Raw genomic sequence first — 14512 nt, 5'->3', positions numbered from 1 at the left:
AGGTATACACTTTTGAGTTTGTGTGAAAAGTTCTGTAGACATCTATTAGGTCCATTTGATTTAGGACCTCTGTAAGTGTCATTATTTCCCTATTTAGCTTCTGTCTAGATGATCTGTCCCTTGTGAGAGTGGAGTGTTGACGTCTCACACTATTAAGGTGTTGGAATAAATGTGTGATTTGTGCTTTACAATGTTTCATTAACAAATGCAGGCACTCTTGTATTTGGGGCATAGATGTTCCAGATGGTGATGTCCTCGTGGTGGAATGTTCCATTGACAGGAATGAAGTGTCCCCCCTCATCTTTTTTGATTAATTTTGGTTGAAAGTCTATTTTATTAAATAGTAGGATAGCTACTCCAGCTTGTTTTCTGGGTCCATTTGCTTGAGAAACATTTTTCCAGCCCTTTACTCCTAGGTAGTGTCTGTCATTGTTGCAAAGGTGTGTTTCTTGGATGCAGCAGAATGTTGTTTCCTGTTTCTGCACCCATTCTGTTAGTCTGTGTCTTTTTTTTGGAGAGCTGAGTCCATTGATGTTGTTAGAAAATAGTAACCAATGAATGTTAGTTCCTTTTATTGTGGAGGTGGTGGTGTAATTGTGTTTCTATGCTTCTTTTCTTTTGATTTTTGGTTGTGAGGTTATCTCTGTCCTGTGTTTTCATGGCTGTAGTTGATTTCATTAGATTCAAGTTTTTCTTCTCATATCTTCTGTAGAACTGGGTTGCTATGTAGATATTGCTTAAGTTTAGTTTTGTCATGGAATATTTTGTTTTCTCCATGTATGTTGATTGAAAGTTTTGCAGGATATATAGTATTCTGGTTTGACATCTGTGTTCTCTTAAAGTCTGCATGACATTGGCCCAGATCCTTTCGGGGCCAGTTTTTTTTTTTTTTTTTTTTTTTTTTTTTGACAAGTCTGGTGTGATTCTGATCCATCTGCCTTTGTATGTTACTTGGCCTTTTTCCCTTGCTGCTTTTAATATTTTTACTTTCTTATGTAGATTGAACGTTTTGACTATTATGTGAAGTGAGTATTTTCTTTTCTGGTCTAATCTATTTGATGTTTTGTAGGCCTCTTGTATGTTTATGAACATCTCTTTCTTTAAGTTAGGAAAATTTTCTTCTATGATTTTGGTGTAAATATTTTCTTTTTTGATTGTTGTTTTTTCTTATTTTTTTTATTAATTACACTTTATTTACTTTCTATCTCCCCTCTAGTTCACTACCTCCTCCCCTCCCAAACCTTCCTTTCTTCCCCCTTCTCTACCCATGCCCTTCCCCAAGTCCACTGGTAAGGGAGGGTTTCTTTTCCTTTTTCTGATCCTAGTCTGTTAGGTCTTATAAGGAGTGGCTGCATTGTCTTTTTCTGTGGCCTCTTAAGGCTGCTCTCCCCTCAGGGTGAGGTGATCAAAGAGCAGGCCAATCAGTTAATATCAGAGACAGTCCCTGTTCCCATTACTGTGGAACCTACTTGGACCCTGAACTGCCATGGGCTACATCTGTGCAGGGGTTCTAGGCTATCTCCATGCATGCTGCTTGGTTGGAGTATCACTCTTAAAGAAGACCTCTGTGCTCAGATATTTTGGTTCTGTTGCTCTCCTTGTGGATGTCCTATCCTCTCCAGATCTTACTGTTTCCCACTTCTTTCATAAGATTCCCTGAACTCTGCCCAAAGTTTGGCCATAAGTCTCAACATATGCTTTGATAGTCTACAGGGAAGAGCCTTATAGAGGCCCTCGGTGGCAGGTTCCTACCTTGTTCCCTGTTTTCTCCTTCTTCTGATGCCCATCCTCTTTACCTTTCGGGATGGGTACTGAGGATTTTAGCCAGAGTCCTCCCTCTTAATTAGTTTGTGTAGGTGTACAGATTTTAGAAGGTTTATGCTATATTATATGTCTATATGAGTGAGTATGTACCGTGTGTGTCATTCTGCTTCTAGGATAGCTCACACAGGATGATCTTTTCCAGTTCCCACCATTTAACTGCAAATTTCATGATTTCCTTCTTTTTAATTGCTGAGTAATATTCCATTGTATAAATGTACCATACTTTTTGTATCCATTCCTCAGTTGTGGGGCATCTTTTGTTGTTTCCAGCTTCTGGCTATTACAAATAAAGCTGCTACAAATATGGTTGAACAAATATCCTTATTGTGTACTTGAGCCTCTTTTGCATATATGCCTATGAGTGGGATAGCTGGATCTTGAGGAAGCACTGTTGCTAATTGTCTGAGAAAGTGCAAGATTGATTTCCAGAGTGGTTGTACCAGGTAACATTCCCACCAGCAGTGGAGGAGAGTTCCCCTTTCTCCACATCCTCTCTAACATGTGCTGTCACTTGAGTTTGTGTGTGTGTGTGTGTGTGTGTGTGGTATATCTACAAAATGGACTATTACTGAAAGTTACAGGTAAATGGTGTGATCTGGAAATGATCATCCTGAGTGAGCTATCCCAGAAACAGAAAAATGCACACGTTATATACTCACTCATATAGACATATAACATAGGATAAACCTACCAAAATCTGTACACCTAAAGAACCTAAATCAAGAGGAAGAACTCTTGCTAAAATGCTCAATTCCTATCCAGAAAGGCAAAGAGGATGGACATCAGAAGAAGGAGAAAAGAGGGAACAAGTCAGGGGCCTGATACAGAGGACCTCTGAAAGGCTCTACCCTGCAGACTATCAATGCAGATGCTGAGACTTATGGGCAACTTTTAGGCAGAGTGCAGGGAATCTTAGGAAAGAAGTGGGAAATAGTAAGATCTGGAGAGGACAGGAACTCCACAAGGAGATCAACAGAACCAAAATATCTGAGCACAGGGGTAGTTCCTGAGCCTGATACTCCAACCAAGCAGCATGCATGGAGATAGCCTAGAACCCCTGCACAGATGTAGCCCATGGCAGTTCAGTATCCGAGTGGGTTCCATTGTAATAGGAACAGGGACTGTCTCTGACATGAACTGATTGGCCTGCTCTTTAATTACCTCCCCCTGAGGGGGAAGCAGCATTACCAGGCCACAGAAGAAGACAATGCAGCCACTCTTGATGAGACCTAATTCACAAGGATCAGAAGGAAAGAAAAGAAGACCTCCCCTATCAGTGGACTTGGGGAAAGGCATGCATGCAGAGGGTGGAGGAAGGGAGGGATTGGGATGGGAGGAGGGAAGGAACCCGGGGGGGGGGTGATACAAACTGAATAAAGAATTAATTAATTCATGAATTAATTAATGAAGAATTTAAACGAAAATATTTTCTGCTCGTTGGAGCTTGGAATCTTTTTTGTTTGTTCCTATTATTCTTAGATTTCGTCTTTTCATGGTGTCCTTGATTTCTTTGATGTTTTGTGTTTGGAAATTTTCTAATTATACTTTTTCATTGAGACATGTATCAATTTCTACAAGTATATCTTCAGCGCTTAAGATTCTCTCTTCCATTTCTTGGGTTCTGTTGGTGATGCTTACCTTTGTTGATTCCTGACCTTTTCTCTAAGTTCTCCAGCTCCAGGGTTTTCTCTGTTTGTGTTTTCTTTATTGATTCTAATTCTGTTTTCATGTCTTGCACCATATCCTTCATCTGCTTCAATGTGGATTCCTGTCTATCCATGATGACCTCTGTTTTATAATCATTATTATTATTATTATTATTCATTTCCTCTTTATGTGCCTCTATTTGTGTGGGTATCTTTGCCTGTATTTCTTTGAGAGTTTTGTTCATTTCCTCTTTTTGTGCTTCTAATAACTCGATAAACAAAGCTTTAAAATCATTTTCTATGTTTCCTATGAGTTAAAATAAACATTTATTTTGGGTGTTTCTGGTAAAATCATGATGTCCTGATTTTTGTTGGATGTGTTCTTAAGCCTGCCTCTAGCCTTCTGATGGCCTTTGCTAATTAGCCTTTGCTGTTTGTTGCTGGAGCCTGTACTGTAGACTGGGTCTATTTTTCTCTGGAGTCTGGAGTATTCTTCAGGAAGATGAGAGAGGTCCACTGGTTTGAAAGTGGGTGTTGGTGTTTCAGATGCAGCTAAGGGAGGAAGAGCACAGGCACAACTGTGCAAGGGCAGGCGTGTGTGTGGAGGTGTGCCTGCCTGGAAGGGTGAGGTGAAAGGGAGGAGCATGAGTGCAGGTTGTGGTGCAGGAGTATGCAGGTGTCCTGAGTGGCCCACAGGCCATCTCAGTTGTGGCTCAAGTGCTCAGATCAACCTGGGCTGCACCATCTTGGTTCCAGGAATTGTCTGGCTCAGAGAGCCCACAGTTTTCTGCTCTCCGATTTGGGTCCCCTGTTTGGCCTTTAGGGTAGGGAGGCACATGTAACTGGGGTCACGCAATCCCCATGCTGCCACAGCCACTGCTGCAGGAGCCAGGGAAGATACAGCACAAAGTGCAGGGGTTGGTATTTGCCACACTCAGACCATGGAGATGTCCATGGGGCCTGGATCCAATCTGTCACAGCTCACGCTTGTCCCCTCTAGCATGGGAAGCCTCAAAGTCAATGCTCTGGCTTCAGCTGCCCATTCACTCACCAGTTTTGGAGTTTTGGATCTTCTCCCTTCAGAAGCGGTGAGCACTGGTAGCCGTCATCTTGGAGAACCTTACAGCCACTCTTTACTATGTAACTGTGAACGAATCCTCCTTAGCTCAGTACACAGTGTTTGTTCCATATGTCTGAATTATTTTCTCATGGTGAGGAAAAGTAGGGAGCACTAATTAGAAATCTCTTTATCTGGCCTTTCTATCCTTAATATTTACAAAAGCCTCACCACTGGCAGTACCTAAGGGTGCAGAATACAGGTAAGGCAGCGTTACAAAGTATGGCATACACACCTTAATAATGCTGAATGCCAGTTGGTTTCAATCTAAATATTGAAGAGTAGAAAAGGACAAACCTCAGATATGATGCCTCTGATAGACATAACAGTAAATGCATATGAGGGCAAAATGCAAGGAAGACCTGATAGGGCTGAAAATGAAACAAGATGAAAGAGAGATTACAGAAGTCATTTGAAAACCACAGGGTACCAAATTTACAGGAAGAGGAAGACAAATGTGCAAGATACTCATTGGGCAATATGAGGGAGCCTCTGACTAGGAGAATTACAGGACAGTGAGAAGCATAAGTAATGTAGGGAACTGAAGCATGTGCTACCTCATTTGCATTATGGGTAAATGCCCTGAGGAGGTGGGGGGTTGCTGTATGTAGAGGTGTGGGAATAACACCGAGGAAATGAACTTGATAGCCTAGTAGACTGAATATACATACAAAAACATCGCTGGCTCCATTACATTGGAAGCTGTTTAATTAATAGAAAGATAGTATATCCAAGAACAACATGAAAAGCCACAAATAAATAAATGTTAACCAAGGAAGAAGTGCATGTAGGAGCATGGGAGACAAAAATCAATATTAAATGATTTAAGATGAAGTGACAAAAACTAGGAATGGAAAGATGAGGTATAAGTTTCAGAGAAGCTAATCTAGAAAAGGTAAAGAAATGATGGAACATATCTTGCCTTAGGAAAAAACTAACATATTTTCACATTTCAATCATTGCTTTGCTGCTTGTCATACTATGGAGTTTATGGAGGAAGAAGAGTTGAAAATGTAGTTTATTGCACTGCACCTCACAATGACAACTAGGTATACTGGCTGCATTTAGTACAAAGGTGAATAGGAATGTGACAAAGATACTAATTAAAATGCAAACTTCACAGTTAAAGGTAAGGATGAGAAGTTACTGCAGACTTATAGAGTTGGGACACTTATTCTATTGGCCAAGAAATTAATACAGAAGATAAAACAAAGACTAACTAAATGCCTATTCTTCTCAGAGCCATGTCAACAGCGATGAGCAACCCTGAGGAGCCCCAACTAAGATGCAGAAGGAAGCAAGAGCTCCCGGATATGCTGACAGAAGTGGGACTGTCTGTGGCCTACTGGCTGCCTAAGCTTCAGGAAGACCTGGGTGTGACCTGTGCCCAGGCCTTACAACACTTAGAAGGAAAAGACCTCCAGAAGCTGAAGTCCCAGACACAGCATGCGTGGGAGGAAAAGGCTCTGGAGAAGCTGCTTGACCTCTCACAGAGACACAGTGTTGAGGTCCAGGAGACTGCAGGGGAGATGGTAAGGAACAGGCAGAGGCAGGCAGGACAGGCGCTGCAGTAGCTGAGGGCCTTGCAGTCAGAAGGGAAGCACAGACAGGAAGAGACAGTGAGGGGAAAAGAAGGAGAGCTGAGGCAAGCAATGGAGATCCCCGAAGAGTGCTGGCCAATGCCTGAAGTGCCCCTAAGAGAAGTCACTGAAATACTGGAGAGACACCTCAGTCACATGGAACAGACCCTCGCTCACAGTCAGAACCTCTCAGATAGAGACCTGGTAAGATGGGCATCTGGAGGGCTGGCCCTGCAGGGAATTTACAAGACCAGCCACCAAGAGGATCTGCTGGCAAGGAGAGAAGAGCTACTCAGTGTCCCTAAGGCATTCTCACTTGCTGGCCCAGAACACAGCACATGGACAGAATCAAAGGAGTTCTCATCTTTTCAAGAACAAGCCATGTTCACACAGACAATGGAGAAGCTGGGTTTCAGTCGCACCTCCTCAATTAAAGGTGGAGGTTGGGGACTTAGTCTGGAAGCTGGTGTAGGTCAAAGCAAACATACTGAGTCTGAGGATACTCACCAATCACATTCAGAGCAATCTTACTTCTGCTCAGCCAAATTCAGCTACATCCCACTGGCCACCTGCCACTTTCCCATCAACCATCTTCAGCTCTCCGAGGCTGCTCTCCAGGAACTCAAAAGTATTGAAGAGCTCCTGGATCAGACTACACACCAGACAGACTCCTCTTACTGAGGCACAGGGCTGAAAACTTTTTCCACAGGTTTGGCTCTCATGCTAACCAAGGCCCACTGCACCTGGGAGGAGTCTATTGCTGGAAGGCCATTGCAGAGGGTTTTAGAAGTGAGCAATTGGCTGATGTAAAGCAGCAGACAGAGGAGTCCTTGAATAGTTACATAAAGGGCAGCTATAATGGCTTTGGAGTTAAAGGTGGTGCAAATTTAGATACATCAGCCTCACATTCAAAAACAGTATCTTACAGTGAAACTCATCAAAACTCTCAAACAAAGGTGCAGCTGTCTGTGGCCCAGACTGGTGGACCAGCAAAAGCACATGGAATTGCCCAGTAGACAACTGGTCTTGTCGCTAGCAACCAAACCTGGTCTGTCATTGACTGAGGACTTCAGTTGGTACCTATTTGGGACATCATCCTCAGCAGCCACGGAAGTGACTTTAAGGATGCCCTTCAAATAGCTAATTGTCTAAAAGATAACTACATTGCTCTGACTGGACTCACTGTGGAGATTCAGGAAGGAGAAGAATTTCTCACTGCTAAAAAAGAGGCCAGGATTTTCCTAGATAATGTGAAACGCTGGGAGGTTTCTGATCCTGAAGAACAGCTCAATAAGTTGATAGTTTTCATGCAAACATTAAGTCAAAAATAAAATGTTACAGCATTTGGATTAATACATGCCTCACAGATTGGAATCTGCAGAATTTTCTAGTAAACACTGTCAACTTTTGCAAATATTCACCCAACTACAAAACTCGGTTTATTAAATCTCAGTTGTGCAGCCTTCTAGAACCTCACGTATACAAAGTGACAAACTTTCCTCAGGCACACGCCATCATACAGTGGATCAATCAGTCAGAGCCAGAAGAAGAACAAGTCAAAATCACCTCGTTTTCTGAATTCATTAAGACCTTAGAGAATACCTGCACAAACCAGATGGAAGTGAATATCAGAAATGAGTCCCCAGAAACACGGGAAGAAGCAAAGAGAAGGGCTACATATGAGGTCACCACAGCTCTCAGCTCCTTCCTGCTGTACCTCAGAGAAACAAAGCAGCCAGACCTGCAGCTGCTGCTATTCTCCATCGCAGCTGGTACAGGCTATCAGGTGGAAAACAATATTTTTCAGCATCTTCTGGGATGTAATGAGTTAACCTTCCTCTTGGATCTAATGCAAAGTAACCAAGACAAATACCAAGAGCTTAAAAATATTTGCAGTTTCACTGTACCGGCCGTGCGTACTTAGACATGCATGGCTTAATCTTTGAGACAAGCATATGCTACTGGCAGGATCAACCAGGTAGGAGCGCGAGCGAAGCCGGGACACGGGAGAAGAAGGAGGGTGGGCGGTCGCGGCAGGGCGGCGGAATCACCCCTCTGTCACGAACAATTCCACATTTGGCTAAGGCTGAGGATCTGGCTTGCTTCCATGTATGTGGACCTATCTGCATTGCCCCCGTGGCACGCCTGGGTTGGCTACCCAGAGGCTATTTAAGCTGTGGGCTGGCTTTCCCCAGGGTCCGAGGATTGTTCAAGGTTCCTGAATAAACTGCATTGAAAAAAAAAATATTTGCAGTTACAGAGCCCAGGCATTCCTGGTGCTCACAGCTCTAACAGCCACAGTTGAAATCACAGATATTTCTACGGAAGAGAAAAGAAAACGTTTGACATTAATAAGACAACATATAGGAAACTTGTCTGAAGAAGTTGCACATGTTCTCACAAAACATGGCATGCATCATGATTGGGAAAATCTGGAGAGTGATTTGAGATTACTCGTTGATGGGGACTATAAAGCCACCATTCCTTCCTTGCAAATGGATGAGGTAAAAAAACAATTACAAAGTCTCTGCCATGAAAAGAAAGAGACTTATAAACAACAAAGTAATGAAAACAACACAAAGGAAATGACAGCAAAGGGACCTTTCCTAGACTTACTCCAACGTCTAGGCCTAGAGCATCACTATCCAAAAAGGATGAGCAGAGCTGACTTCCATCTGATCTACAAGACATCTGTGTACAATACACAGCCAAGATCTGAACAGGAGCTTCCATTCTACTTCCTACAAAAGCTACTGATGTTGGATTATGGGTTGAGACATCTTGTCTTCAAAGATGATGAAAACATAGAAAACCATATCTCTATAGGTTCTTCCAATCATGAAAGTGAAGATTTTGATCCATATGAAGATGTCATTAAAGACAATGACAGTCTTACCTATCCTTCAGCCACTCAGTCCCGGCCCCACATTCACCCAATGGATATCCAGATGGCCATTTTACACTGTGCAGATGATCTTACCAGGCAATATATTTTGTCCAAACTTTCCATTTGCCAATATGCACTCCCCCTTGTGGTGCCAAATCCCAACACTTCCCAGATTGAATTTTATCTCTGGTCTCTCAGACAAATTAGGAAAAGTTGGCAAAATGCAAGTAGGTCGCCAGAACACAAGACCTACAGCCACAAGAACCAGCAGATGTATTGTGTCTCTACCCCTATTGTGTCCTTCATTAGGGTTGGAAATGGCCTCTCTGCTTCCAAATCTCAGATCATGAACTCTCTCCTCAGTAAAAGTAAACATGATGTGTTTTTTTCACAGACACTGCAGAGGAAGCAGCAAGCACTGTCTCCTGATGCAGGGAGTGATAGAGATCTGCTGGTTCTGTCCTGGGGGCCAAGGTGAGGACACATTTGACAAGTGTCTGACCTTCACCAATCTTCATGGAGATGCCAAAGAACATAGGCAACAACTCAGCTTCCTGCAGGATGTCTCTTCTCTCATTGTGATCCTCATGTCAGCTTCTGATGACAATGAAGACAACAAAAACCTGGTCAGACACCTCTGGCAGTCATCAAGACCACTCATATGTTTGATTGATGACAAAGAAAAGGCTATAGCAAATTATTCTGGTAAAAGAATGAGAATTGGCATGAGGAATAGAAATGAGGCGGAATTAACTGACACACTCACAAACACCATCAAACATGTACTAGAATTTTCTGAAACTTCTCTCAGCTTAGAAGACTGTTCACAGATGGCTCAAAAACAAGGATTCCTGGTTGACGAAGAAAAGAGAGACTGCAAGGAATCAAAACGAAAGGCACAGACTATAATGGCTCTCCTTGAGGAATACAAGTTACCTCAGACAAAAGAAAATTTACTACCCCTTCAAGGACAACTTTGGCATCTTTGGTGTAAGAAAGACAAAGAACTCTATCATCTGAGAGAAAAGGGGAATCAAAGCATTGAACAACACAAGAGTGAGATTGAAACTGATAAAAGAATAATTCGAAGTTGGCAACTGGAAAAAGCCTTTCCTCTCAATGATTTAATGCACTCTGTTCTCAAACTTCTCCAGGAATATTCAGAATCTCATAACAGACTCTACTATCTGCAGTGGCTGACTCTGTTTTTTGACCACCTGACTATAGAACACCTGAAAAAGTTGCATAAAAAACAGAGATCTTTGTGGTCAAAGGTACAAAGAGAAAAGCAAGGAGCACAGGAGAGCAACTCCCTGACACTCTGGCAGCAGCAGATAGAAGCCATCTCCACAGAGATTCATGACTGTACTTTAGGAATTGAGCACCTACTTCGAGAAGTGGGCCAGATCTATGAAGCTCTGGAAGAAACTTCCTCCTCTAGAGATAGCCTTTTTCTCTGCCTCCCTGAGATTGCTGCAGACTTGATGATAGCTGGTGTTCCCATTGAGCTGATGGACGGGGATGCTTCTTATGTGCCTCTAAAGTGGGTGGCAGCTATTTTTGACAAGGTCTCAGAGAAAGTTGGAGACAAAAGGCTGTTTGTTCTCTCTGTCCTTGGCCTACAGAGCTCAGGGAAGTCCACCCTGCTGAATGCCCTGTTTGGCTTGCAGTTCACAGTCAGTGCAGGAAGATGCACCAAGGGGGCCTACATGCAGCTCCTGAAGGTGGAAGACACATTCACAGAAGAACTTGGCTTTGATTTTGTGCTTGTTGTAGACACGGAAGGACTTCGGGCTCCAGAACTCAACAACAAATCCCAGAATTGGGACAATGAGTTGGCCACCTTTGTGATTGGCCTTGGAAACTTGACTCTGATCAATATTTTTGGGGAGAATCCCTCTGAGATGCAAGACATTCTACAAATAGCTGTTCAAGCCTTTCTAAGGATGAAACAAGTGAAAATCTCCCCCAGTTGCCTCTTTGTCCATCAAAATGTGGGAGAAGTTACAGCCAAAGACCAAAATATGGAAGGAAGAAGGCGACTGGAGCAGAAACTGGATGAAATGACAGCATTAGCTGCTGAACAGGAAGAGCACTCAAATATATCTCGCTTTAGTGATGTAATTAAATTTGATGCCAATAGTCATGTCTACTACTTTGCTCACCTCTGGAAAGGCAATCCCCCAATGGCTCCTCCCAATCCTTGCTATAGCTACAATGTCCAAGAACTGAAGAGTAGAATTCTTTCTACTGCGGAGTGGGAATACAGGGGAAAGATCTTCAGGATCTCAGATGTAAAACTCCGAATTCAAGATTTGTGGAAAGCCCTGATCAATGAGAACTTTATTTTTAGCTTCAGGAACACCAGAGAGATCATGGCCATGAGCAAGCTGGAAACTATGTATAATCACTGGACCTGCGAGCTCTGGAGTCACATGCTGAACTTTCAGAACCAGCTGATCAATCAGATTCAGAATGGGAAAGTGCAGGCACTCCAAACAAGCATATTTGAGGCTCCAGTCACAGAAAAGTATATAGCAATTAAGCAAGAACTTGAAAAATATTTTAGTGAAGACCCAGACAGTGAAATACTGATTCAATGAAAATCAAATTTTGAAAATAAGCTAATAATGCTTAAAGAGGCACTTATTTCAGACACTAGAAGGAAAGCCAATGAACTTATTCAATTTAAAAAAATCAAGACAGGCTGGATAAGAAAAAGTCAAGTTATGAAAATGAATTATTAGAAAGGAGCAGAAAGTTGGCGTTAACTGTAAAGAATAAAGAATTAAATGAAGAAGAGTTACTTGAAAAATTCAATCAGCTTTGGAAAAAATGGGTCTGTGATGTGTCCTCAGATCTTCCTTCAGTCAGAGAACCTGACATTGACACAGATTCTGAAAACATCCTTTGGGAATATTTCCAAAAGGAAATAAACATGGTGGACATACTTATGAGAAATTCTAAAGATAAAGTTCAAATAAATTATGATCAGCATGTAAAAATGAAAAAGAAGTATAAATTCAGGACCCAGACATTAAAGATCTGTGATAGAGAATCTATTAACATGACTACTGAAAAAATGATTACAAGATTTAATGTGACTATAAACAATATTCATAAGAAACAGTGTGATTATAATACAAGTTATTTCCATGAAATCCTGAGGCTAATAGAGGAAGAAGTAAAATCTGCACCTACTGAAGACAGATACACATTTACAAGCAAATACAGCATTGATTTGTCTTTATGCTTATTCCAAAGAGCAGCTAAGAATTTTAAGGAGATGCACAAGGCATTCTGTTATGCCAGGTTCATGGGACCCTCAGAGACCACCATGAGACGACTCGATGCAATTGCAAGAGAGCTTTATTACGAGAGCGATCGAACTCGGGACCCAAGTCTCACTGGCGCAGCAGTAGAGAAGTGGGACCCTGAGCTCTGAGTGAACAGGATTTTTAAAGGGAAAGTCTGTGAGCCAGGGATTTCCATGGCAGCAAGCAGGGGGGCACAAGCCTTAGCGTTACAGAATTGGGTGAAGTTTAGCAGGGCAGGGTGACCTTTTCTGAGGCACACAATCACAATGGCTAAGGCATATAATCACAATGGCTATTTTTCTAAACCATATCTGAAACATTGGGGAGAATTTTCCCACCCGATTCTCAACCGATTCCCATTGATTATTGCCAGGGAATTTGTCTCTATTTTCTATGAAGCATTTATTCTGTTATATTTCCTGGAGGCTGTTCCTAGGAGAGTTAACTTTGTTTTCTGCCAGCTGTACATTCTGTGATATTTCCTGGTGCCTGAATTCAGTTCCCAGTCAAGATCTTTATTTCAAAATGGAGTTATATTTAGGCTATCTTACGCTCTTCAATTCAAGAGAGCAAAAGACCCTGTGAACTATCTGGAGAGAAAGAAAGATGATTTCCTCATCTGAGTTTTAAGATCTCCTGCCAAGATGCCACCTCCATCAAAACATTTGTTGATTTTCTTTGGCACAAGCTCACCCCTGCTATCTCTGCCACCATAAGGGGGAAAATGGTCATTAAAATTGCTGGAGCCATGCAAGCTAACTGCCCTGAATTCAATGGAAACAGGGCTAACTTGGAGAAACACATTCTTATTTCTCTGGCAGAAGAAGAAAATTTTGATAATTACTGGCAGTATCTTCATTACACAAAATCTTTTTTTAGCAGCTATATTGAAAACCATATTAAAAAATACTGTTCAGATAAAGGAGGTAAAAATATAAAGACTTTTTTAAAAATAAGTTTAAGTGACATCAAGAATGCCATCCTCTCTGCCATTCATGAGTCCACAATAGTAGCTAAAGATAAAGGCAGCACTGCATCTGGCTGGTTAGATTTGTTCTGTGATCATCTAGGGAGCAACCTCGTCTTTCCAAGGAGAGACCTGGTAAGCATTGAGCACCAGAAGATAAAGGATACTGACTTTCTCAAAGAAGCCATGAGTGCAGCTTTGGATCCTGCAATGAGGAAAGTAGAAGAGAACTGTTCAAGTAAGGCCATAGATGAAATGGTTCCTGACATTGAGAAAATTCTCTCTGAACATCTCTGTGGCTTTTTGCTTGTTTACTTTGATTTCTGTGGTTTTGGGTTTTTTTCATGATGGTGGTCTTTTGGAGGCTATTTCTCTTTGTATTTTTTAAATTAAATTTCCATTTTTTATATTAATTACAGTTTATTCACATTGTATCCAGCTGTAGCACCCTCTCACCTCCCCTCCCAATCACACCCTCACTCTATCATCTCCTCCCATGCCCCTTTCCAAGTCCACTGATAGAGGAGGTCTCCTCCCCTTCCATCTGATCCTAGCTTATCAGGTCTCAACAGGACTGGCTCAATGTCCTCCTCTGTGGCCTGACAAGACTGTTCCTCCCTCAGGGGTGGGAGAGGAGATCAAAGAGCCAGCCACTGATGAAGTTATTGTTGTGATGTGTTTCATATTGTTTTAGTTTTGATTGATTGTGTCTTGTTTGTTTAAAAGAGAGAAAAAAAAGAAAATTGTGTTGGTAGGCAAATGGGGAGGACCTACGAGAAACTGAGAGTGGGGGAATAAATGATCAAAATATATTGTACAAATTTTTTGATAAATAAAGTGAGCATAAAAATTAAAGCCTGGAGTTGTATATAAGTCTGAAAAGGAACCATTCCTGGAATTATATTATGGCGATCAGGTTAAAAAGAAGACTCTGGTGTTTAACAGTGATTGAGAATTTGGCATAATCTGCACTTACCTAGGAGACAAGCCTCCAGGTGCATCCCTGAAAGACATTTCCAGTTTATGTTGGTCTATGCCCCTGAGAGACAACAAGGACAGCTTAACGGAAGTGGGAAGACCTTCCCTGACTGGGAAGCACGACTTCCTAGGCTGCACTGAAAGGAGAGAGTTACCTGAGCACAGAGCACTCACTGCTCTCCACTTAGCCATCTGG

The 14512-nt window shown here is 42.0% G+C and overlaps 1 protein-coding gene across 1 annotated transcript in view; it reads left to right on the top strand.

Annotated features, from left to right (window-relative positions):
- The window catches only part of LOC110541818 (interferon-induced very large GTPase 1-like), a 28825-nt gene extending 14632 nt beyond the window's left edge, over positions 1-14193 (top strand). The window contains 8 exon segments of the mRNA XM_060367784.1: positions 5828-6825; positions 6828-7493; positions 7496-8048; positions 8407-9436; positions 9438-11745; positions 11748-12366; positions 12940-12988; positions 12991-14193. Of these exon segments, the coding sequence (XP_060223767.1) occupies positions 5832-6825; positions 6828-7493; positions 7496-8048; positions 8407-9436; positions 9438-11745; positions 11748-12366; positions 12940-12988; positions 12991-13686 (6915 nt within the window). The 5' untranslated portion in view covers positions 5828-5831 and the 3' untranslated portion in view covers positions 13687-14193.
- Positions 14194-14512: the final 319 nt, after the last annotated feature.

This window comes from Meriones unguiculatus, chromosome 14, assembly GCF_030254825.1.
Source record: "Meriones unguiculatus strain TT.TT164.6M chromosome 14, Bangor_MerUng_6.1, whole genome shotgun sequence".
Classification (NCBI taxonomy): domain Eukaryota; kingdom Metazoa; phylum Chordata; class Mammalia; order Rodentia; family Muridae; genus Meriones; species Meriones unguiculatus.
The sequence above is the reverse complement of the archived record's forward strand: the minus strand, read 5'-3'. Positions and strand labels throughout refer to the sequence as shown.